Genomic DNA, 22191 nt, shown 5'->3' on the forward strand with positions numbered 1-22191 from the left:
AAGTGCAGAGCTCTGGCACTGCCCCAGGGAAGCTCACAGTGCTATAGTTCTGGCACTGCCCCAGGGAAGTTCGCAGCAGTATAACTCTGGCACTGCCCCAGGGAAGCTCACAGTGCTATAGTTCTGGCACTGCCCCAGGGAAGTTCACAGCAGTATAACTCTGGCACTGCCCCAGGGAAGCTCACAGCACTATAGTTCTGGCACTGCCCCAGAGAAGCTCGCAGTGCTATAGTTCTGGCACTGCCCCAGGGAAGCTCGCAGTGCTATAGTTCTGGCACTGCCCCAGGGAAGTTCACAGCAGTATAACTCTGGCACTGCCCCAGGGAAGCTCACAGCACTATAGTTCTGGCACTGCCCCAGGGAAGCTCGCAGTGCTATAGTTCTGGCACTGCCCCAGGGAAGCTCGCAGTGCTATAGTTCTGGCACTGCCCCAGGGAAGCTCGCAGCAGTATAACTCTGGCACTGCCCCAGGGAAGCTCACAGCACTATAGTTCTGGCACTGCCACAGGGAAGCTCGCAGCGCCGCAGTTCCAGCGCACCTGCCCTGCACTGCAGCCTTCTGCCACAGAAGATCCTGCTGCTGAGCCCCGGCTGCCCCGGCCCTTTGCCTGCCTTTGCCCCTGCTGGCGACTGGCGTGGTGGGGAGGCTGGCCCTGCCCCTGCTGGCGTGGGGCAATCACTGCCCATCAAGGACAGGCTGGACGGGGCAGCGATAGGGAAGACACGTCAGCCGGAGCGAAGGGGGGGCAGACCCCAGCTGGTGTAACCCTGGGGCAATACTGGGCCCTGGGGTCCCTGTGCCACCCCAGAGGGGCCTGGGGCAGGAGCCATGTCAAGGGGGAGGGATGGGGCCTGACCCACGCCCCAGCAGCTCTCAGCTGGCACACCAGGGACTGGAGGGGGCAGCCTGGGGCAGCCTCTCCCCCCTCGCTACCAGCTACGTCCCGAGTCCCAGCCTGGCCCCGAGCCAGCACAGCAGAGGACTCAGCAGCTGCCCGCACTGGAGTCGCTCCGGATCCAGCCGGGTGCAGAGGCCGGCCTGGGGCGCGGGTGGGAGGCGCTGAGCGCGGGAGACGGAGCTGGGGTCAGGGGAAGCAACAGCAGGACCGGCCTGTCCGGCACCGCCCGCCGAACAGAACCCAGCCGCGGAATCCACCACCAGGGGGCGCCCTGGCACCAGGAACTGGCCCCCAAAGCCTGTCATGGGGGTGTGGCTCTGCCCCAGAGCCCTCCCATCTGCCCCCCCACCCCGCCCCCAGGCCAACTCCCCACCCTGCCCCCAGGCCAACTACCCACCCCCCCCCACCCCCACCTCCACCTCATCTCCCCACCCCCCAGCTGTGGGAGGAGAGTGGGGGACAGTGGTTAGCGCAGGGGGCTGGGAGCCAGGACTGGGGGAGCAGCCCCTGCTGGGGAGGTGCAGCTGTGGGCGGTGCTGGGAGCTGGCTGCTGATCCAGCCGTAGGGGTCTCTGCTGCTGTGGCAGGCAGCCCCTGCTCTGTGCCCCTCCCCCCCCGCACCATCTGCCCCTTCCCCTCAAGCCGGGGGGGGGGGGGGGGCTCAGTGCTTTGAGCATCGGCCTGCTGGCCCCAGGGCTGTGAGCTCGGCCCTTGAGGGGCCATTTGGGGCTCTGGGGCAGATCTGCCGGGGCTGGACTCGAACTCGCAAGGGCCCTGCCGGCTCTAGCACATGGGCCCAGCTGGGGCAGGACGAGGCCGGCTGGGCGGGGCCATGCCGCGGCTGCCCTGCAGGGGGCGCCAGAGCCCGCGGCTCCAGCCCGTCGCCGCCCAGTGGCTGAAGGACGCAGCTGCAGCCCCGCGGGACGCCTGGGTCCTTTCGCCAGCTCAGTGGGGGCAGCGGGGGCTAGTGGTTAGAGCGAGCGGGGGGAGCCAGGACACGTGGGTTCTCCTGCAGGGGCGGGGCACAATGCGGCTGAAATCCATTTGCGGGGAGGGGGGAGCGGGGAGCGGGGGATGATTAACCTCCAGCTGCTTCCCTCCTCCTTGGCATAAGGGTGGATGTGTGTGCGCCCCCCCCCCCCCGCTCTAACCACTATGGGCACTGTCCTCCCAAAGCCAGGAACAGAACCCAGCCCTCACCGCTAGGCATTGCTACCTTCCCAGAGCTGGGGAGAAAATCCAGGTGTAAGGTGGAACCTGGTACGTTTCGGGGGGGTGATGAGGCGGCCAGCGAGGGACACACGGGGAGGGCTGAGAGGGTCAGTGGCAGGCTGCACCTGGTGTAACTGGGGACTCCTCCGTCACTTGGGGTCTCTAAACGCTGACTTGGGGTGGCCAGAGCTTAGGGGTCTGTTACTGGCCGAGCCGTCCCATCCACTGGCTGGTTTGGGGAGGTTGGGCCCTGTGCTGTGGGGGACTTGGGGCCTGGATGGCGCAGGGGCTGGCGGGTGGGGGTGGTGGAAGGGGCAGAGTGGGCAGGGGCAGGAAGAGGTGGGGCGGGGGCAAAGCAGGGGCCCTCTCTGTGTGTTCCTGCTCTGTGTGGGCAGCCTGGCCTGTCACGAGCTCAGCCTGGAGGCCCAGGTCCCATTATCTGGGAGCACCGGGTGGGCATGGCCCCCTGCGATGTCCTCCACGCACGTCACAGGGTCACAGCCCTGCTGGCTCCGTGACTCAGCGCCCGGCCCCACCCTGGCCCCCAGAGTGCTGCTCGGCGCCTACGGCCCAGCTGGCCTGCCCCTTGAGCCCAGCAGACGTCAGGCCAATGGGCAAAAGGCAGGAGGCAGGAGCCCCCGAATCCCTGGGTCAATGTACGTGGGTGGCCAGGACTCCTGGGTTCTCCCCCCAGCTCTGGGAGGGGACTGGGGTCTAGTGGTTACACCTGAGAGAGGCATCAGTTGCCTGGGTTCTAGTGCTGCCTGTTGGAAACTGCTGCGGGCCTCAGTTTCCCCCTCTGCTCTAGCTCCTTCAAAGGGGCAGGGGCGATGAGGCTGGAGGGGCCCTGCTGGCTCCTGGCTGAGCTGGGACAGGCCCTGAGATGCATTTGGGGTTCTGCTGGGGAAGCCGAGTTCCTCCCCAGGTGCTATGAGAGCAAAGTAGCAAACAGCTGCTCTGCCTGCCAGGCGCCTGCCCATGTGGGGCACTGAGGAGCCCGGGAGGTTCAGCAGCTGGGACCCTGGGCCTCTGGGGAACACAAGAAGGGCTGGGGGCTGGCGGAGGAGAGAGCTGAGCTAGGAGAGCAGGTGGGGGCCCAGCTGAGCTGGCACAAGGGGCTTGGTGCCAGAGAGCTGTGGGGGACAGATGGACAGAGGTCTTTGGGGGATGGGTGGACAGACAGGAGACTGGGGGGGGCGGATGGACAGACAGGAGGCTGGGTGTGTGTGAATGGACAGACTGAGCTGTGGAGGACAGATGGACAGACAGAGATCTGCTGGGGACAGATAGACAGATGGGGCTGTGGGGACAGACGGGGCTATGGGGGACAGATAGATGGGGCTGTGGGGGGCAGATGGGGCTGTGGGGACAGACAGGGCTATGGGGGACAGATAGATGGGGCTGTGGGGGGCAGATGGACAGAGGTCCGTGGTGGATGGACAGACAGAACACTGGAGGGGCTGAGCCTAACCCCCCAAGTGAAGCTTGTGGGAACTTCACATGGTTCTACCCTGATTCCGTGTCGGCTGCTTGGCTGGGGCGACCGTTTTCTGGCTGGGGGGAGGTGACCGGTGGAGCCCGCAGGGGCCGCGCGGGGCCCAGCCTGTCCAACGCCCCCACTGGCCTGGAGAGGGGGAACCGGGGAGGGGGCCCCATTTGCAGATGACACAAAACTGCTGGAGACGGTTCGGCCCGGGCAGCCGGGGAGCCGCTTGGCCTGGATCTCGCCGGACGAGGTGACGGCAACCGAACGTGAACGTTGAGAAATGCAAAGTCCCGCACGTCGGACCCCAGAATCCCGCCGTCCCTACAGCGGGGGGGGGGCTAAAGTCCCAGGCGCCGCCCCAGAGATCTGGGCGAGTTCTCTGCAAACACCCCTCCTGTGCTGCGCCGGCAGCAAGGCAAACCCAAGGCTGGGCGCCGTTACCAAAGGGCTAGAGAATAGACCGAGAACATCTTCTCGCCTCTCTCTGAACACGGCTACAGAGGGGGGCGCCTCGTCTCCACAGATCTCTTGGCTTTGGAAAAGGTTCCGAAAAGGGCAACAAAAGTGCCGAGGGGTTTGGAACGGGTCCCATAGGAAGAGAGATTAAAAAGACTTGTTGGACTTCTCAGCTTAGGAAAGAGGAGGCTGAGGGGGATAGGACAGAGGCCTAGAAAATCGTGACACGTGTGGGAAAAGGGAATAGGGAAAAGTGATGTATTTGTTCCCACAACGTAAGAACGAGGGGTCGCCAGATGGAATGAAGAGGCAGCAGGTTTAAAACAAACCGAAGGAAGTTTTTCTTCACTCAGCGCACCGTCAACCTGTGGAACTCCTCGCCAGGGGATGTGGTGAAGACAGGATTTAGAAAAGAGTTAGATACATTCATGGAGGTTAGGTCCATCAATACTTAGGGAAGGTCCCCCTCCTCTCTTTGTCAGAAGCTGGGACTGGGCAACGGGAGGGATCATGGGATGGTTCCCTCTGGAGCACCCGGCTCCGGCCACTGGGCTGGATGGACCTTTGGCAGCTCTGATTTTCTTACCCCTTTCACACTCGTCAGGGGAGGTGCCTGGGGCTGGGGGGAGCTGGGGCGGTTTTGTAAGGGCAGGGATGCAGAGACCCTGCGGAGGGCAGAGATGGGGGAGCTGCATGGAGGAGGGTGAATGTGGCTGAGCTGGGGGTGGGGGTCAGGGAGCGGGCATGGGGGGCGGTGCTGTGGGGGTGCTGGACAGGCACTGGGGGGCAGTTGTAGCTGGGCCAGGCAGGGAGGCCGAGGGGGTTGGCCGAGGGGCAGGGCGTGGCACTGGGGAGAGGACGGGAGTCCGGGGGTGGGGCGGGGCAGAGCTGGGAGAGCCCCTGGGGGCCACGGGGCTCCTGGGAAGGCTGGGACCGGGCGCAGGGATGGGGCTGAGGCACGTCCCGGCTCCATCATTACCAGGGGCAGCGGCTCGCCCGGCTCCGGGCTGAGGGGAGGCCCTGGCCGGGGAGCGGCCCCGCAGCGAGCCCCGGGCCGGGGCGGGGCGGGGCGGGCGGCGGCTCGGCCCGATAGCGCCCAGCGATAAAAGGCTGCGCTGCGCTCCGAGCCGCTCCACCTGCCCCACGCCGCGCTCATGGGCAGCCTGGCCGGGGAGCCGCGCGACGCGCCCCGGGGCGCCCCGGAGCCGGAGGCCACCGAGGGCCCCGCCCTCAAGCGGGCCTGTCAGCACCGGTAAGGACAGCGGCAGCCGGCGCCCAGAGCCCACGGGGATGGGCCGATCCCGGCGCCGGCTCGGCTCCCTCCGACTCCTCCGGACCGGGCGACCGGGGGCGAGGGGGGTCCTGGTGTCTCTGCAGGGACCTGCTGGGGTGGCGGCTCCCGGGGCAGTGCGGGGTGAAGGGCTCCGGGGCAGGAGCCGGGCACCTGGGGCTGGCTAGTGAGCTCACAGCAGCGGGATCTGGGCTGCGGGCTGGGCACTGGGGAGGGGGGTGCTCCGGCCAGGCACTGCTGACGCCAAGGTAGTTCCCCCCCATGTGTGGATGGGGAAACTGAGGCCCAACGAGGGAAAGTTGTTCGGCAGAGCTGGAAAGAAAAGCCGGGACGCCTGGGCCCTAGGCCAGTGTTCTCTCCATTAGGCCGCACTACCTCGGGTACCGCTCCTCACTTCACACCTGCTTTGCCCGGGTGTAGGGCGAGAGAATCCGGTTTGTGCAGCTACATCTGCTTCCGGCCAGGACAGCTGGGGGGAGGGGGGGTCTGTCCACCTTCGTCCTAGTACCTGGGCTGCAGGAGCCACTGCGTCTCGATCCCCCCGGTGGCCCCTCCAGCCCCTAGACTGCAGAGCTCTCCGCTCAGTAACCGCCATCCAGTCCTTGGGAAACTGAGGCACAGAGCGGCGCAGGATTGGCCCGGGAATCCGGGGCCGGAACCCAGGATCCCTGCCAGCCCCACGTGGCCCAGATCCCCCAAGCTGATGGGGGGGGGGGGGCTCCGTGACCATGGTGGGGGATCCAGTCCCTCCCTGCCCAGGACAGAGCCCCCAGGGGCCCGGTCTTGCTCCCCTGGGCGCCCCAGCGGCACATGTTGGGTCAGGCTGAGGTCCAGACAGCCGGGATCCCCTCGACCCCCCAGCCGCCCCCCGAGCTGCGGGCCCAGCGACGGGCCATTTTCTGCTCCAATAATTGGTATTGTCTCTCCCGCTGGCCTCTTCTCACCCTTCTTAAAGGGCCCAGCACTGCGCCGCCGCCTTGTCCGCCCCGAGCCCCCTCCCCGGGCCTGGGACGGGTCTCACCCTGGCCAGGTGTCAGCCTGGGAGCCTCGCAGCACGGGCCAGTGACCTCCTGCCCCCCCCCCCCCCGTGTCTGGGACGTGGGAGACCTGGGTTCCGTTCCCAGCCCTGCCAGGGCCGGTGCCACTCCCTGCCTCAGTTTCCCCATCTGTGAAAGGGTGGGGGGTGCCATTCTGACCCATCCCAGGAGCCGTGCTTGAAATCGCTGCCCCTCCCCCATCCAGGCTCCTTCTCTGGCCTTTGTCCTGTTCCCCTGGCAAAAGGGGTCACCTGGTCCCTGCTCTGCGGTGGCAGGGCCAGGAATAAAAGGTGGGTGGTGGGAGTGCCAGTCGCTAGCTGCGCCCACTAGGCTGGACTGCCCGGCCCTGCTGCCAGGGGCAGGCGGGCTCCTGGGCCAGTTCCCTGGATGCTGGGCAGCTGCGCAGCCACCTCGGCAAAGCAGGGGCCCAGGGAACTGCGTGGCCCAGCCCGGCTGTGCCCGCACCCGACGCAGCCCGGGCCTGGCCCTGGTGGGGAGACGCCTCGGCCCCTGCTGCAGGGAGAGAGCTGGGGGGATCCTCGCAGCCCCAGGGCAACCTGCACCCCAAGCCCCTCCCCCTCATCCCCCCCATTGTCTTCTGGGCACCACGATGCAGATGATGTGTCGCACGTCGGCCCCACGGTGGGACACATAAAATTCATTCCGCACGTTTGCGGGGAAAGCCGGGGGGGGGGGGGGGTCCTGGCTCTGGCCTGGCTGCTGAGTTTGCCCCTTGGTGTCCCTGGTCCCCTGGTGCAGGCGATCCTGCCTGGACGGTGACTTAGGGGCATTTTGCTTGGACCCCAGTGCTCCCCAAAGGGGCTGTGCCCCCGTCAGCCCTGCCCCCCTCTGGGGGCTCCCAGGGCCTTCCCTGCCATGGGAAGGGGGTGCTGGCGGGGCAGGGTGTCTGAGGGCCGAGGCCGGGGCCCAGCGGCCTGGCAGGGTGTGGGCAGGTGGGCGCAGACAGGAGACGGTCTGGGGGGCTGGCGGTCGGTGAGGGAAGGACAAACACGGGTCCCAGGCCAGCATGGAAATCCAGCCCCCCCCCCCCATACGGTGCAGCAGGGGCAGGTGGCCGGGAGAGCAAACTTGGGGGAGGGGCGGGAACGTCTCTTTGGGGGCAGTAAGGAGCGGTTCTTGCAGAAGCTGTCCAGACCCAGGCAGGGCATGGGGGGCCCCTGGGTGCTGGGAGGGGGTGCAGGGTGTTGGGGGGCAGGGCGTGTTGGGGGGACAGCGCCAGCCCCGGGGAAGCAGCCCCCTTCATTTCCCCCCCAACGTCGTTTCTCCGCCAGGATCTTCGTGAACCGCAGCCTGGCTCTGGGGAAGATTCGCTGCTTTGGCTTCGACATGGACTACACGCTGGCCAGTGAGCGGGGGCTGGGTTCCCGGGGGGATCCCCACTCGGGCGGGGCCCAGGGCTGTCCCGACTCGCTCCCAGAAACCCCGAGTAACCCCGGCAGCGGAGCGAATCCGGAGTCACGCCAGGCTCTGGCTGGGAGCTGCAGCAGGGCCTCGTGAGCGGTGGGGCGGCTCCCCCAGGCCGGCCAGCTGGTCCCAGATGGCCGGCCCGGTGAGGGCGAGGTGGGCCGGGGCAGTGGGGTGCCGCGGGGGGAGGGAGAGTCCCCGGCTGCTGGGTGTCTGGCTGGGCCCCCACTGCCCTGTCCCCCGGCAGTGTACAAGTCCCCCGATTACGAGGAGTTGGCCTTCGAACTGCTGCTGGACCGGCTGGTCTCCATCGGGTACCCCCACGAGATCCTCACCTACCAGTACGACCCGACCTTCCCCACCAGGTGAGCGCCGCCCCTCCCCTGCCAGCCCCATGGCAGTTATGGGGGGCAGGGGGCATTAGCGAGCCCCCACCCGGCACGCCAGGCTTGTGGTGTCTAACACCCCCATTCCAAGGGGCGGCTCACACCGCGTGTTGGCTACTTGCCCCCGGGCCTGAGAGCCAAGCTGGGCCACTGCCCTGGCCGTGCCCACGGGCGCCTGGGGCCCCATGGGAAGAGTTGGGGGGAGGTTCCATTGCTCTGTCGGGGGCGGGGAGGAACCTCATTTGTTGGCCCTGCCCATTGCCACTTGCCTTGGGCCAGGCGGGCCCGTCGCTGCCGTGTGAAGCGGGCACCCGAGGCCCGGTGGCGAGGGACAGCCAAGAGGGAGGGAGGGCGGCTGGTGGGGGCTGCTGCGGGCGCGGGCGGGGCCGGATTCCCGGTGTGGGGGGCTGGTGCCTGGGGGATACAGCAGCTGGCGCCCCCCCGCCCCCCTCCCTCTGCAGGGGCCTGGTGTTCGACGCGCAGTTCGGGAACCTGCTGAAGGTCGATTCCCACGGGAACCTGCTGGTCTGCGCCCACGGCTTCCGCGTCCTCAAGGGGTAGGTGCTTCCCGCGCCCGCCCGGCCAGGGCTGCTGGGCAGAGCCAGATCCCGGGGGTCACGGGCCCCCGCGCCCGGCGCCTGCAGGCGGCCAGAGGGGGGCGGGGGCATGTTCCTGTTGCCCTCGGGGGTTGTTTGCTCCCCGTCCTTCCCCCCCCGCCAGGCCTCGGGCTTGGCCTCTGGCGCCGCTCTGGGGAGGTCCCTGGGGGGAATTTCCCGTCCTTTCGCTGTAATTCCATGGGGGGGGGGGCTCAGTCCTGGGGCTTTGGGGGGAGGAGACAGGGCACCCCAGGAGCGTCCTCGGCCTTCGGCCACAGTGGGCCCAGCCAGCAGAGCCCTGTGGGCACCTAGCTACTGAGACCCGTTGCTGCTCACCCCACCCACAGACCCACCCGCTGCAGCCCCCCTGAGATACTGCCCCCCTCAGTGCTGCCCGGGCAGAGCCCTGAGGAATGAAACCTGACGTCGGGGTTTGGGGGAGCCCATCACCATGGCCTCTGAGCACCCCGCATTTATCCTCAGCCAGCCCTGGCAGGCTGGGCAGGGCTGTTCTCCCTGTTGCACAGAGGGGAAACTGAGGCACAGAGCACCCAAGAGTCTTTGCCTAGTCTCCCAGGCCAGCCCATCTTTCTGCAGTAGAATTGCAGCCCAGGATCTGATCCCGGGCACAGCCATAGCTCCCCGGAGGGGTGGGGGCCCCCTGGCTGGGCAGGGGGGCTGTCCCTGGGCTTCTGCCATGGTTCTAAATCCGGCAGGACAACCCCGGCCTGCTGCCGGCCAGCACGTCATCCGCTCCCAGGGGCGCGCCCCTTCCAGCCGCTCCTCCCCCCAGCTTGTGCTCACCCCTTGGGCAGCTGCCCCGAATCGCGGGGGAGCTGGGGCCGGCACCGGGGGCGCAGCCGGGGAAGGGGCTGGGTTGGCCTCGTCCTCCTGCCCTCCCTTGCTCCCAGACAGGGGCCGTGCCCCGCGCCGGTTCGTTCTCTTTCCGCCCGGGGCTGTTGTTGCCTTCCCCGACCCCCAGACCTGAGGCCTGGGCAGCTGTGAGCTGGGCTGAGCCCCCGGTGCTGCAGCTCCCGGGCGTGCCTGAGGGCGGCGGAAACAAGCAGGAACACGGTGCCCCCTGGAAGGGCCCAGGCAGGGTTGCCCCTCCCAGAGACGCCCGGGCCGGCCGTGGGGCCAGCTGTCTGGATGGGGCAGCGGGAGAGTTGGGCCCGGCTGGAGAAGGACTCGGAGGGCAGGGAAGGTGGCCGGGGCCCTGCGGACCATCCTGGGCTGGCGGGGTGGGGGCGTCAGTGCGGAGGGGCTAGTCGGGGGTCCAAGCAGGGTGCTGGGGTGGCCATTCTCCGGCGTTATCGCTTCGCTTGGTGCGCCTGGCCCGGGATGGCTGGGCTTCTGGCAGGGAGCTGAGCGAGCGCTGCCGGCTGCTGGCAGATGAGGGAACGGCTCGGGGATGCAGCTTGCTCTGGGGCAGGACACGCCAGCTCCAGCCATCCCCAGCTTCCCCTGCAGGGCTGGCAGCCTGGAGCTAGGGCACCAGCTTGTGGGAGCCAGCGAGAGCCCCAGCCTGTGCCCAGCAGCCTCCTGGAAAACCCCCGCTGGTGTCCCCACTGGCAGCCGGGCCCTGGCCCGGGCTCAGCCCCGCTCCGCCGTGTCTCCCCAGGGCCGAGATCTGGAGTTTTTACCCCAACAAGTTCATTCAGCGGGATGACACCAAGCGATTTCACATCCTCAACACGCTCTTCAACCTCACCGGTAGGTGCTGGGGCCACGGTTCTCACCTCCCCCCTTTCCCCGGGCCCTCAGCCTGCCGCCTGCGACCGGCCTGCCCTCCCTCACCTCAGGGTCTGGGGTTCACTCCCACGTGCCAGGGCCGCAGAGACGCAGGGCGGCTAAGTGACAGGCCCAAGGCCAAGGGGCTCTGTGGCAGAGCAGGGCTCCACCCCATGTCCCAAGCTAGTGGCTGCACCCCTGGGCCACACCCACAGCCCCTCCCCGAGCCTGCACCCTGCTGACCTGCCCTCCCTTCCTTGGCAGAGACCTATCTCTACGCCTGCCTGGTGGATTTCTTCACCAAGTGCTCCAGATACATCAAGTGAGGCTCGTGGCGCATGGAGGGGTCGGGGTGGGGGGCTGCCCGGCTGGGTCCTGCCGTCTCCGCAGCAGGCTGGGCCAGCGCCTGACGCTCTGCCAAAGAGCCGAGCCCCCTGGGTTTGCTTGGGGTTCGGGCCGGGGAGGCCAGTAGGGCTGGGAGGGTCGACGTCCCTGCTGATGCCCAGAGCACGAGCTTGGAGCCTGGCAGTGGCCGGTGCTGGGTGGCCAGTGGGCAAGCGGCCAGGCCAGGCCACCGTGCGGCCCCGGCTCCTCCCACGGAGACTCCGGCCCGGCTGGGCGCCGAGGGGCCTGGCAGGGGCACGTGTGGGCCCAGCGCTTCCCTCTGCATTTTGTGCACATGCCTGGGGCGGGAGGGAGCTGTGCTCTCTGCAGCTCCCCCCTTCCCTGGGCGGCCTGGGACGCCAGCTGCACCCCCCCCCCAGTTCCCCCCATTGCTGCCCCCTGCCCCGCTCAGCCCCCACCCAGTGCCCCCCCTTGCTGCCCCCTGCCCCGCTCAGCCCCCACCCAGTGCCCCCCTTGCTGCCCCCCTGCCCCACTCAGCCCCCACCCAGTGCCCCCCTTGCTGCCCCAGCTGCACCCCTGCCCCACTCAGCCCCCACCCAGTGCCCCCCTTGCTGCACCCCTGCCCCACTCAGCCCCCACCCAGTGCCCCCTTGCTGCCCCCCTGCCCCACTCAGCCCCCACCCCCCCCCTTGCCCCCCCTGCCCCCTGCCCCACTCAGCCCCCCCCCCCACCCAGTGCCCCCTTTGCTGCCCCAGCTGCACCCCTGCCCCACTCAGCCCCCCACTGACGCCTCCTCTCCTCGCTGCCCCAGCTGTGACACGGGCTACAAACACGGCAACCTCTTCATGTCCTTCCGCAGCCTGTTCCAGGACGTGCGCGAGGCCATGGACTACGTGCACCTCTCGGTCAGTGGCTGCCGGGGAGCCCCAGGCGGGTGGCTGGGCCGGGGCTGCCTCAGGAGCCCCTTTAAAATCCCCGTGTAAACGCCCTGAGACCAGTTCCAGGCGGGTGTACTGACAGCCAGAGGGCACGTTACTGCCACAGGCGGGACTGGGGGCCTGGCCCCTCGCTGCCCCGGGGATCGGTGTCCGGCGGAGAGCAGGGCAGCCCAGACCCTGAGGGTGGGCGGACCGGGGGCGGGGGGGCGGGTTGGAATTGGGGGCGTTTCCCGGCGTAGGAGGAGCCAGGGGCCCGTGCCCACGGGGGCAGCGATCGTGACCCGTCCCCTCGCTCGCCCAGGGCTGCCTGAAGGAGAAGACGCTGGGGAACCTGGAGAAGTATGTGGTGAAAGACGTGAGTGTCCCCGGGAACAGCTGCTCCCCCAGGGATGGGGGCGTCACACCCGTGCCCTGCAGGGCCAAGCAGCCTCGTGCATCCTTCCTGGGCATCCCCTCCCCCGGCTCTGGCTGGCGCCGTTCCCAAGACCACCCTGCCCCCCCGGGATTGGACTGTCTGCGCCCGCTCTGGGCTCCCACGCCGAGACCTCTGGCAGTGGGGGCGGGGGCGAGCAACCCCCTCCCGCCGGACCCCCCGGGCCCCGCGGCCGCCAGCCGGGTGCAAGGTGCCCTCTCGTTCCCGCAGCCTCGCGTGCCCCTGCTGCTGAGCCGCATGAAGGAGGCAGGGAAGGTTTTCCTGGCCACCAACAGCGACTACAACTACACAGACGTGAGTACCCGCCCCCCCAGGCCCCCGCGGGGGCTGGCGCTGAGCCGAGCCGCGGCCCCCAGACCCCCGCGGGGCCCACTTGGGGTCTGAGCTGGCTCAAGGGGGCTGGGCCCATGGGAATCGGGCTCCGCTCTGGCCACAGAGCCCCCCATGCGACACGGGGCCGCGCGGCGGAAGCTGGTGCCCCAGACTGGCCCCTTCCCCTTTGTGCAGGGAGACGACAGAGCCCCAGGCAGGCGTGTGCCCCCTGCCCCAGGCACGTTGCGGTTTTGGGCCTCTGCAGCAGGCAGGCCCCGGCAGAGGGCCCCTGGTCCCCCAGGCCCCTGCCAGGAGTGAGCTGGGCATGAGCTTGGGCCAGTATGTGGGCCCAGCCGGGGCCTTCTGTGTGGGCTGGGGCCGAGCTGGGCTGCCCAGAGCCGCGTGATCACATCCCCGGCAGGCCAGCTCCGCGCTCCCTGGAGCCAGGCCCCGCTGGCCAGCCCGGCACCGTGCGTGGCACTCGCAGAGCGCGGCTGATGCCAACTGCTCCCTTGTCCTTTGGCAGGCGATAATGAGCCACCTGTTCGCCTTCGACCTGGGAGCCGAGGTGAGTGGGACCGAGCCCCGGGGGCCTGTGTGGCTCTCGAGGCTGCCGGGCCGCTCTGGCTGTCACTGGGCACCTGGCCGGCACAGACTGTGGCGTGGGGCGGAGAGGCAGTCTGGCCTAGTGGGCCCAGCCCTGACCCGGTGTTACCCTGCAGGCCCAGCGCCCCTGGCGCTCCTACTTCGACCTGATTGTCGTCGACACGCGCAAGCCGCTCTTCTTCGCCGAGGGGACCGTCCTGCGGCAGGTCAACACGGTAGGGCCCGGAACGTGCCGGGTCGGGGCAGCGCGCGGGTCCCGTTACCCGAGTCCGGCTCTGCTGCTCCAGAGGGGAGACTGCCCAGCCGGCCGGGCGCTGCGGGGGGGGGGTGGCCCTGCTGACCGCTGTGCCCGAAGCACGAAGCGAGGCAGCTGCCCCGAGCCGGGCGTTCGGGCTGGAGTCCCACGCGCTGCCGGGGTGCTGGAGGGGCTGCGAAGTCTCGCGCTCCGCTGGGGCGCTTGCAGCCCTCCTGCCATTCCCGCAGGGCCGCCTTCTGCGAGGCAGGGGCAGGACGGCTCCGGCTCCGCTCCTGGCCTCTGAGGGCAGCGGGGCGTTCCCCAGCGCGTGGCCTGGCCCGGACCCCATGCAGCGGGCTCCCCGCCAGCAGGGTGCCTGGCATAAGCCTGTGGGGGGCCCCATGGCTGCCGGGGGGCTCGTGTGCTCAGGAACCCAGCCCCTGCACCTGGCTCCTCGCTGTGCTGCTGCCAATAGACCGCTGTCTGTGCCCCCAGGACACGGGCAAGCTGCGGATCGGCACCTACACCGGGCCGCTCCAGCACTGCGCCGTCTACTCCGGAGGTAACGCCCCTGCCCCCAGCTCTCCCGCCGCCAGGGGAGCACGCGAGAAGGCCTGGCTGGGCTCTGCAGGCTGGCGAGAGGGGCACCCCCAGCTGGGGCGCTGAGCCCCGTCCCTCTCGCCCAGGCTCCTCGGACATGGTGTGTGAGCTGCTGGGGGTGAAGGGCAAGGACATCCTCTACATCGGGGACCACATCTTCGGCGACATCCTCAAGTCCAAGAAGCGGCAGGGCTGGCGCACCTTCCTGGTGGTGCCCGAGCTGGCCCGGGAGCTGCACGTCTGGGCCGAGAGGAGCGGTGAGCAGGCGGGCATGGGGCTGGCCGGGGGGCACTGGAGCTAAGCCTGGTCTCCCTGCGTGGCCCCCAAGCAGGTACCGACGCAGCGAAGCGCCGGCCACTTGCTCTGAATCTCTGTGACGGGCTGTGCCGGCGCGTCGGCCCCCCCGATCCTGCAGCCCCGGAGCAGCCAGAGCGGACCCCGCCCGCCAGTAGAACGGGGGGGGGGGGCGGTTATTGCTCCTCCAGGCACAGCCCGGCACAGACGTGACGTGGCTACAGGAGCCAGGGCCAGGAGGCCTCAGACGCCTTGGGGGAGGGTCCATCGCCCCCCAGCACTCAGCTTAGTCTGTCCCCTTCATGTTCCCCAGCCAGAAACTCCCTCGCTCCCAGGCCCTGCCCCCCAGCCCGGTGTCTGTCTGCACCTCCCTCCCTTTGTCTCCCCCCGGGAAGAGCCTTGTTCCCTGCCCAGGCTGGGACGAGGTGTCTGGGCCCATCCCCATGTGGGTGAGTCACTGGGACTCGCACAGAGCCCCCCACTACCTCACACAGGCCTGTCGCCGTGGGCCTGGCTCTGGCTGTCCTGGCCAGTGCTGGGGTGCTTGTGGGGCCCATCGCGTGCCTCCGGAGCTGGGGGGAGCTTGGTGCACCTAGGGGGACCAGGTGGGTGGGGTCTTGGTGGGGGCCCCCTCGAGGGTCACTCCCTGCTGACCCCGCCTCTGCGTGCAGAGATCTTCGAGGAGCTGCGGAGCCTGGACGTGCTGCTGGCCGAGCTGTACCAGTAAGTGGGGGGAGCCGCAGAGGTGGGGGAAGGTCGCTCTTGGGGCCCAGACCCCAGTCTGGTCCCACGGAGCCCAGAGCGGCAGGGAACACGTCAGGGCTCCCTCCACATCTGAGAGCGGGGAAACCTGCGCCAAGGGCGGCAGCCACCCCCAGGGAGCCCGGCCGGGGGTGGGGCAACCTGTGCCAAGGGGAAGGGCGGCAGCCACTGCGGGGGAGCCCGGCCGGGGGCGGGGCAACCTGTGCCAAGGGGAAGGGCGGCAGCCACCCCCAGGGAGCCCGGCCGGGGGCGGGGCAACCTGTGCCAAGGGGAAGGGCAGCAGCCACTCCCGGGGAGCCCGGCCGGGGGCAGGGCGAGCTGATTGGACCCGGGTCGGGGCCAGGAGAGGGAGCACAGACTGCAGGGGGGCGTCGTGGGTTGCTGGCCGGGCCCTGTGCCTGTGCACCACCTAGCACAGGAATGGCACATACTGGGGGTATGTCTACACTGGCCACTTATTCTGGAAAATCAGCCGCTTTTCTGGAATAACTTGCCAGCTGTCTACACTGGCCCCTTGAATTTCCGGAAAAGCACTGACGATCTACTGTAAGAAATCAGCCGCTTTTCCGGAAATACTATGCTGCTCCCGTTCGGGCAAAAGTCCTTTTTCCGGAAAACTGTTCTGGAGAAGGTCCAGTGTAGACAGCTCAGATTTGTTTTCCGCAAAAAATCCCCAATCGCGAAAATGGCGATCGGGACTTTTTTGCGGAAAAGCGCGTCTAGATTGGCTACGGACGCTTTTCTGGAAAAAGTGCTTTTCCAGAAAAGCATCCTGCCAATGTAGACGTGCTTTTTCCGGAAATACTTATAACAGAAAACTGTTCCGTTTTAAGCATTTCCGAAAAAGGGTGCCAGTGTAGACGTAGCCACTGAGTGGGACCAGGCTGGGAGCCAGGACGCTTGGGTTCTCCCCACATCTCCGGAGGGGAGTGGGGCCCAGTGGTTAGAGCAGGGAGGTTGGGAGCTAGGACACTTGGGTTCTCCCCACATCTCAGCAGGGGAAAGAGGCCTAGTGGTTAGAGGAGGGGGGGCTAGGGCACTGAGTCATGACTCTTGGGTTCTGTCCCTAGCACCAAGGGAGAGTGGGGCCTAGTGGTTAGAGTGGATGGTTCTGGGGGCCAGGACTCCTGAGTTCCCTCCCTGGCCCTGCAAGAGGAGAGGGGGCTAGTGGCTTAGAGCAAGACTCCTGGGCTCTACTCCCAGGTACCTCAGTTTCCCCACCTGCACAACTGGACGGAGATCCTCTGTTGGCCTGAGTCGTGGGGCCTGCGACGTGCTCGGCCCTTTGGCAGGGAGCTGGCGCTGCCCTGAGTGCCCCTGCTGTGCCAGGCGCTGCACAGCCAGGATCAGCTGCCGCTCCCCAGCCGGTGAGTCAGAGCAGCAGGTCTGTCATGCTGCCAGCTCCACAGTGACAAAGAAGCAGGCGCATCCCACAGCAGCTGTGAGTGTCTGCCCGGAGTGACTCAGCGGCCGGGGCTGCCCGGGCGCCTTGCTGCTCTCTGCCCTGCTAGCGCCAGAGGCCCCCGCTGGGGCTGGTTCCTCTGCCCTGGGCAACCCCCAGTCCCCTCTCAGGCCGTGGGGCTGCCTTACCGAGGGCAGCTGTGGGCTGCCAGCCCCGTGCCAGGCTAAGCGCCGGCGGCGGGTTCCAGGGGTGAGCCTGGCACAGCTCGAGGCAAGGCAGGCGCAGCGCGAGGGTGCGTTCCCGGCAGCCGGGCAGCGTGGGGGGGACCCGCAGCAATTGACCTAACACCACTTACGGCTGCAGTGTAGACGGGCAGTTGGTGCAGAAGAAAGCAGAGGGGGCACCAGCCATGTGACCTCCCCCCGTGACTCCTCCCCGTGCTGGGACAATGCCCCCTCTGCCCCACCTCGTCCCTTCAAGTCCCTCCTGCAGCGTTGGGGCCCGGGGCCCCCTGCCCTTGGCAACAGTGAGTGCAGGCTGTGTGCGACCCCCACTGCGGGCACCAGCCCCATGCTAGTGCCCTGGGCCGCCCCGAGGCGGTGGCCCCTTGCCCCTCCTACTGGTGGCATTTGAGGGATGCATGGCCCCTCAGCCCCCCCTCCGCCGGGAGGCCCCGCTACGTGCTGAGACGCAGGGCGAGCGGCTGGTTCGCACGGTGCCAGGGAGCCCTGGAGCCGGGCACAGCGCTGGGGTGTGAGGGCAGTGCCAGAGCCGGGGCGTCACTCACACGACTGGGCCACGGTCGGGCAGGGCGTGAGGCCAGGCCAGGCCGGGCCGGGGAGCTGCACTGAAGGGAACAGAGCAGCGGGGTTGCTCCGCGCACAGGGACCCACAGACCCTAGAACTGGCAGGGCCCTCGAGAGGCGAGTGCAGCCCCAGCCCAGCGGTCCCCAGCCTTTTCCACAGGGGGCCCATTTTGACAAGTCAGGAAGACTTGGTGCCCCAGGGCAATTCAAAAAACGTGTGACTGGCTCCGTCAGAGCCACCTGGGGAGACGCCTGGCCACCCATATTTGGCTCCTGACCCATAGGTTGGGAAACCCTGGTCCAGCCTCCCTGACAGGAGGGTGTGGGGCCCTCACTGGACGAGGGAGGAACCTAGTGACAGATGATGTGGGGAAAGCTGACGTGCCCAATGCTTTCTTTGCCTCTGTCTTCACGGACAAGGTCAGCTCCCAGACAAATGCGCTAGGCTACGCAGTATGGGAAGGAGGTGGGCGGCCCTCGGTGGGGAGAGCACAGGTTAGGAACTATTTAGAATTTGAGAGCAGCCTTCGACTTCCTGAAGGGGGTTCAAAGAGGCTGGCGAGAGGCTGTTCTCAGTGGGGGCAGGTGGCAGAACAAGGAGCAATGGGCTCAAGTTGCAGTGGGGGGAGGTCTAGGTTGGATATTAGGCAAAACTCTTTCACTAGGAGGGGGGGAAGCGCTGGGCTGGTTCCCTAGGGAGGGGGGGAATCTCCATCCCTGGAGGTGTGTCAGTCTCGGCTTGACAGGGCCCGGGCTGGGTTTAGTTGGGATTGGTCCTGCCGGGGGCAGGGGCTGGACGTGCTGACTCCTGAGGACTCTGCCAGCTCTAGGCTGCTCTGATTCTAAGCCCATTGCTCCTTGTCCTGGCCTGAGGCCGAGGGGAACACGTTTTCTCCCTCCTCCCCGACACTCTTTCAGGTACTTGGAAGCTGCTGTCATGTCCCCCCTCACTCCTGTTCTAAACGAAACAAGCCCAGTTCTTCCAGCTGCCCCCGCAGCGCATGTTCTCCAGGCCGTTCCTCATTCTCGTTCTGCTCTGGACCCGCTCCAGATCGGTCCTGCAAGGTGGTGCCTGGCCCTGGCCCCAGCTGCGGTGGAATCAGCACAGAGCAGCGCGGGAGAGTGACTCCTCGTGTCCTGTTCACCGCACGCCTGGCTGTGCCTCCCAAGGGTCCCACTGCTGACTCCTATTGAGCTTGTGTTCCACCATGAGCCTGAGCGCCTGTCCTTGTGTCAGCTACACCCAGGCTGGGTGGTGTAGGACAGGGGGCACTGGGGGGGGAGAGGGGCTCAGGTCTGTGACACATGAACGGGGCCGACTGGGGGTCACACAGCGATGGCCCCTGCTGGCTCTTTGAGTGCTTTATGGGGGTGGGGCTAGGGTGGCCCCTCCTGCGACATTCACCCCTCCCCACCTGCTCCCTTCAGGCCCTTGGACAGTGGCAGCAGCGAGTGCCTGGACATCAGCTCCATCAAGCGCCAGATCCAGGTACCAGCTCTCGTGGCTCAAGGAGGGCTCGGGGGGGCAGGGTTGGAGGCAGGCGTGAGGGGGAGCCCATAAGCTGGTGCTGCCCCACTGGGCAGTGAGTGGCAGCCGACAGCAGGCCCCACAGCAAGGCCCATCTGGGCCAGGGTGCCCCCTGCTGCCCTTCGGATACATGGGGGCTCCGTGTTTGCTGTCTGATCTCTGGCCTTGTGTGGCTGTGCCAGCTGCTTTGTGCCCCGCCCCTCAGTGTGCTCCTGACCAGAGCTAAGCGCTGCATGGGGGGGGGGGGAGCAGGCTAGTGCCACGGGCGATGGCTGTGGGATTCCAGGTGGTGGGGCGGGGGCGCAGGCAGGTGCCAGGAGGGATGGTTAAGGGCCCTGGCTGAGGGGGGGGGGGGGGGGGGGACAGTCCCTGGTCTCATGGCCCCAGCTCTCTGGGCCAGGCCACAGGCCCTGCTAATTCCCCCGCTGGCTCTGGCAGAAAGTCACCCACGAGATGGACATGTGCTACGGGAAGATGGGCAGCCTCTTCCGCTGCGGCTCCCGCCAGACGCTCTTCGCCAGCCAGCTGACGCGCTACGCCGACCTCTACGCCGCCTCCTTCCTCAACTTCCTGCACTACCCCTTCAGCTACCTGTTCCGCGCCCCGCCCGTGCTGGTGCGCACCTGGCAAGCCTGATCGGCCCAGGGTGCGGCTGCGTGGGCTGGGAGGCCAGAGCCCCTGGGCTAGGGTGGGAGGCGCTGGCCAGGCCTTTGCCAAGCCAGGCCAGCTGGGATCCTGGCTACATGGCATGTGTGGCCCCACAGTGGCCTTGTGGCTCAGGCACTGAGCTCTGCTCCCAGGCCTGCCACGGGCACAGGAACTGGCTCCTTATGGACCTGCCTGGTGGGAGGCCCCAGTAGTGGGTGGAGGTGCTGCCAAAGCTGGGCGGGAGGAGGGGTTTGAAGGCAGGGGGGCTGCGTCCCTAGGTGGGCCCCAGCGCAGGGCATGCGGCGCCAAGGAGCTCAGGGCTGTGCAAACACTTGCCTGCCTCCCCAGATGCCGCATGAGTCGACGGTGGAGCACGTGCACCTGGAGCTCCGGCAGTCGGGCCCGTTCACGGGACAGCGGCTGCACCAGCTCAGCCTCCACCGCCACCAGGTGGGTGGGGGCCGAGCACCAACGGCCTTGTCTCCCTGCTGACCTCCCGCCTGCTCCGCTCACTGGTTCACCCCCCCACCCAGGGACCCCGGCCACAGGCTGCTCCTTGGCCGTCCTAGCCAGCAACCAGCTCTCGCAGCCCCAGGGCGTGTGGCCTGTATGGGTGCACTCTGCATTCTCCGCCCTTCCAGCTGACGGGGGTAGGGGCGGGGCAGCGTCTGTCTCTAGAGGAGCAGTTCCTAGCAGTGCCGGCAAGGTGCAGAAGGTGCCAGGGCAGCAGGCTCAGGGCTGGGCCAGCTGCTCCCAGTACAGCCCCAGGGCAGGTGCTGCTCAGGGGCATGCAGCTTTCAGCTGGCACATGCTGGGCTGCGGCACAGCCCCAGGCCCGGTCCCTGCCCCACTGCTGCCAGGCTGTTCTCTGGCCATAGGCTGGTTGGGGTGGCCACTGCAGGGCCCCTGGAAGCGCAGGGCCTAGGGCAGCCAATTGGTCCTACGGCCAGGGTGGCTCTGGGTGGGAGCCAAGGGGTCTGCAGCCAGAGGTTCTGAAGGACCCCCCGACCTGTGAGGAACATTTGTTCCTCCAACTCTACAGCCAGTGAGGTGAGCGGGGGGGACGTTGCCACAACCGGCCTGTGGGTCTCAGCCAGGCTGCGGGGCAGCTTTGGAGCAGACCAGCAGCTGGTCACTAATTCTGCACGGTGGGGTGGGTACTGCTCCCTGGCCACAGCTGCTGGACACATCACATCCCGCAGCTAGGGGTGGCTGGGGCAGCCACTAGGCCCACACCCCTGCTGGAGAGCGGCCGTGGCCCAGCCCAGCCTTCTTGCCTTCGGCATTGGTGGATTTAGAGACTCAGAAAACTTCAGGCTCTCGCCGAGGGGAGGGAGCCATGTGGCTGTCTGGGGGCTACAGCCCTGCAGCAGGCCAGGACTCCCCCCCCCCCCCCCCCCCCCCAACAGCAGGACCCAGTAAAACACTTTGCTGGGGTTGAGGTTGGCTGGGTAACAAAACCAGCGTGTGGCAGGTTGCAGGAAAATGCTAAATCGCGGGTTGATTTTTCATAAATGGACGGGCTTGCCAGTGAACTTCTCTCAAGGGATTTAACCCTCCCCTGGAAGCAGGGCGGCTCTGCTGGAGCCAGTTAACTGTTGCTCTCCGTGGTGCAAGCGAGATTTGAGAGTCAGAGCTCTCTCTGAATTGCACTTACCCTAAGGAGCCCGGGGGAGTCGCTCTCGGGCAGGAGCTGAGGGTTTCTGCCAGCGGGGGAAGGCAAGAAGGCAGGTGCCAGGTGGAGTGGTGCTGGGCAGGCCCAGAGGCCGGTCTAGGGCTCTAACACGGCTGTCTTGGCAGGAACACACCCAGCCCTTGCTGCAGCTCAGCCCCCAGCCGTGGAGCTTGGATGAGCAGAATGAGCTCATGGACAGGGCTGCTGTCCCAGGGTGGGGTCAGCCTCGTCCCACAGGAGTGGGGTTTTGGCAGCAAGGGCCGGGTGGTGCTAACGTGCTCTCCCCACCTTCCCCTCTTGCTCCAGAGGCTCAGGGGCATTTTTCAGGACCCCGACGAGGCTGAGGACGAGGAGTACTGAGCCGGCCAGTGCTGATGGCACCTGCCCAGCCGCTGCCACACCCCCAGCGTTTCTCTGAGCATCGAAATCCTGTGAAACGGGCGAGCTCTGAAAAGAAAACCAGCGGCACTGCCCACTGTCCCTGCCAGCCTGGCCTGCCGGCACCCAGCAGTTTGCATTGTGCTCCAGGGTGGGGGTCTGTAGAGAGTTTGGCCAGCCCTCCCCTCCCCTGGAGGCAGGCAGGCAGGAGCCAGGAATAGGTAAGATGCACTGGGAGGCCGTGGTTCCCTGCAGTCTGGCCAGGGCCCCGGCCCATTTCTGCCTCTGCTAGGTTGACTTGGAGCAGTCGTTGCTGCGTGTGAGTCTCCTAGGCTACGTCTACACTGGCCCCTTTTCCGGAAGGGGCATGTAAATTTCACTAGTCGTCGTAGGGAAATCCGCGGGGGATTTAAGTATCCCCCGCGGCATTTAAATAAAAATGTCCGCCGCTTTTTTCCGGCTTTTAAAAAAGCCGGAAAAGAGCGTCTAGACTGGCCCCGATCCTCTGGAAAAAGTGCCCTTTTCCGGAGGCTCTTATTCCTACTTCAAAGTAGGAATAAGAGCCTCCGGAAAAGGGCACTTTTTCCGGAGGATCGGGACCAGTCTAGACGCTCTTTTCCGGCTTTTTTAAAAGCCGGAAAAAAGCGGCGGACATTTTTATTTAAATGCCGCGGGGGATATTTAAATCCCCCGCGGATTTCCCTACGACGA

The 22191-nt window shown here is 67.2% G+C and overlaps 1 protein-coding gene across 9 annotated transcripts; it reads left to right on the top strand.

Moving 5' to 3' along the window:
• Positions 1-5074: 5074 nt before the first annotated feature.
• On the top strand, positions 5075-22021 carry LOC102445961 (5'-nucleotidase domain-containing protein 4-like). Of its 9 annotated transcripts, none has more exons than XR_012897939.2 (18): positions 5079-5304; positions 7673-7746; positions 8053-8170; positions 8653-8748; positions 10409-10500; positions 10783-10840; positions 11675-11768; positions 12103-12156; positions 12445-12528; positions 13073-13114; positions 13269-13367; positions 13883-13949; positions 14074-14244; positions 14953-15004; positions 18680-18740; positions 19218-19425; positions 19776-19877; positions 21409-21426. XR_012897939.2 is itself a non-coding variant. In XM_075910625.2 (18 exons), exons 1-18 carry the CDS (start codon positions 5207-5209, stop codon positions 21460-21462), a joined length of 1545 nt encoding a protein of 514 aa, XP_075766740.2. In that variant the 5' UTR covers positions 5085-5206; the 3' UTR covers positions 21463-22018. The 9 variants fall into 9 exon arrangements, 8 of the variants coding, with proteins under 8 accessions (XP_075766744.2, XP_075766742.2, XP_075766739.2 ...); XM_075910625.2 differs by having other exon boundaries at positions 5085-5304; positions 11723-11768; positions 19218-19394; positions 21409-22018; XM_075910623.2 differs by having other exon boundaries at positions 5087-5304; positions 19218-19394; positions 21409-22017.
• The last annotated feature ends 170 nt before the right edge of the window (positions 22022-22191 follow it).

Source organism: Pelodiscus sinensis, chromosome 28 (assembly GCF_052426305.1).
Source record: "Pelodiscus sinensis isolate ZL-2025 chromosome 28, ASM5242630v1, whole genome shotgun sequence".
NCBI lineage: Eukaryota > Metazoa > Chordata > Testudines > Trionychidae > Pelodiscus > Pelodiscus sinensis.

Excerpts from the sequence above, each read along its gene's own strand:
- LOC102445961 (XM_075910623.2), top strand. The coding sequence starts at position 5,207 with ATGGGCAGCCTGGCCGGGGAGCCGCGCGACGCGCCCCGGGGCGCCCCG. Across the intron at positions 14,245-14,952 it reads CGTCTGGGCCGAGAGGAGCG|AGATCTTCGAGGAGCTGCGG; the intron begins GTGAGCAGGCGG and ends CTCTGCGTGCAG. Across the intron at positions 19,878-21,408 it reads TCAGCCTCCACCGCCACCAG|AGGCTCAGGGGCATTTTTCA; the intron begins GTGGGTGGGGGC and ends CTCTTGCTCCAG.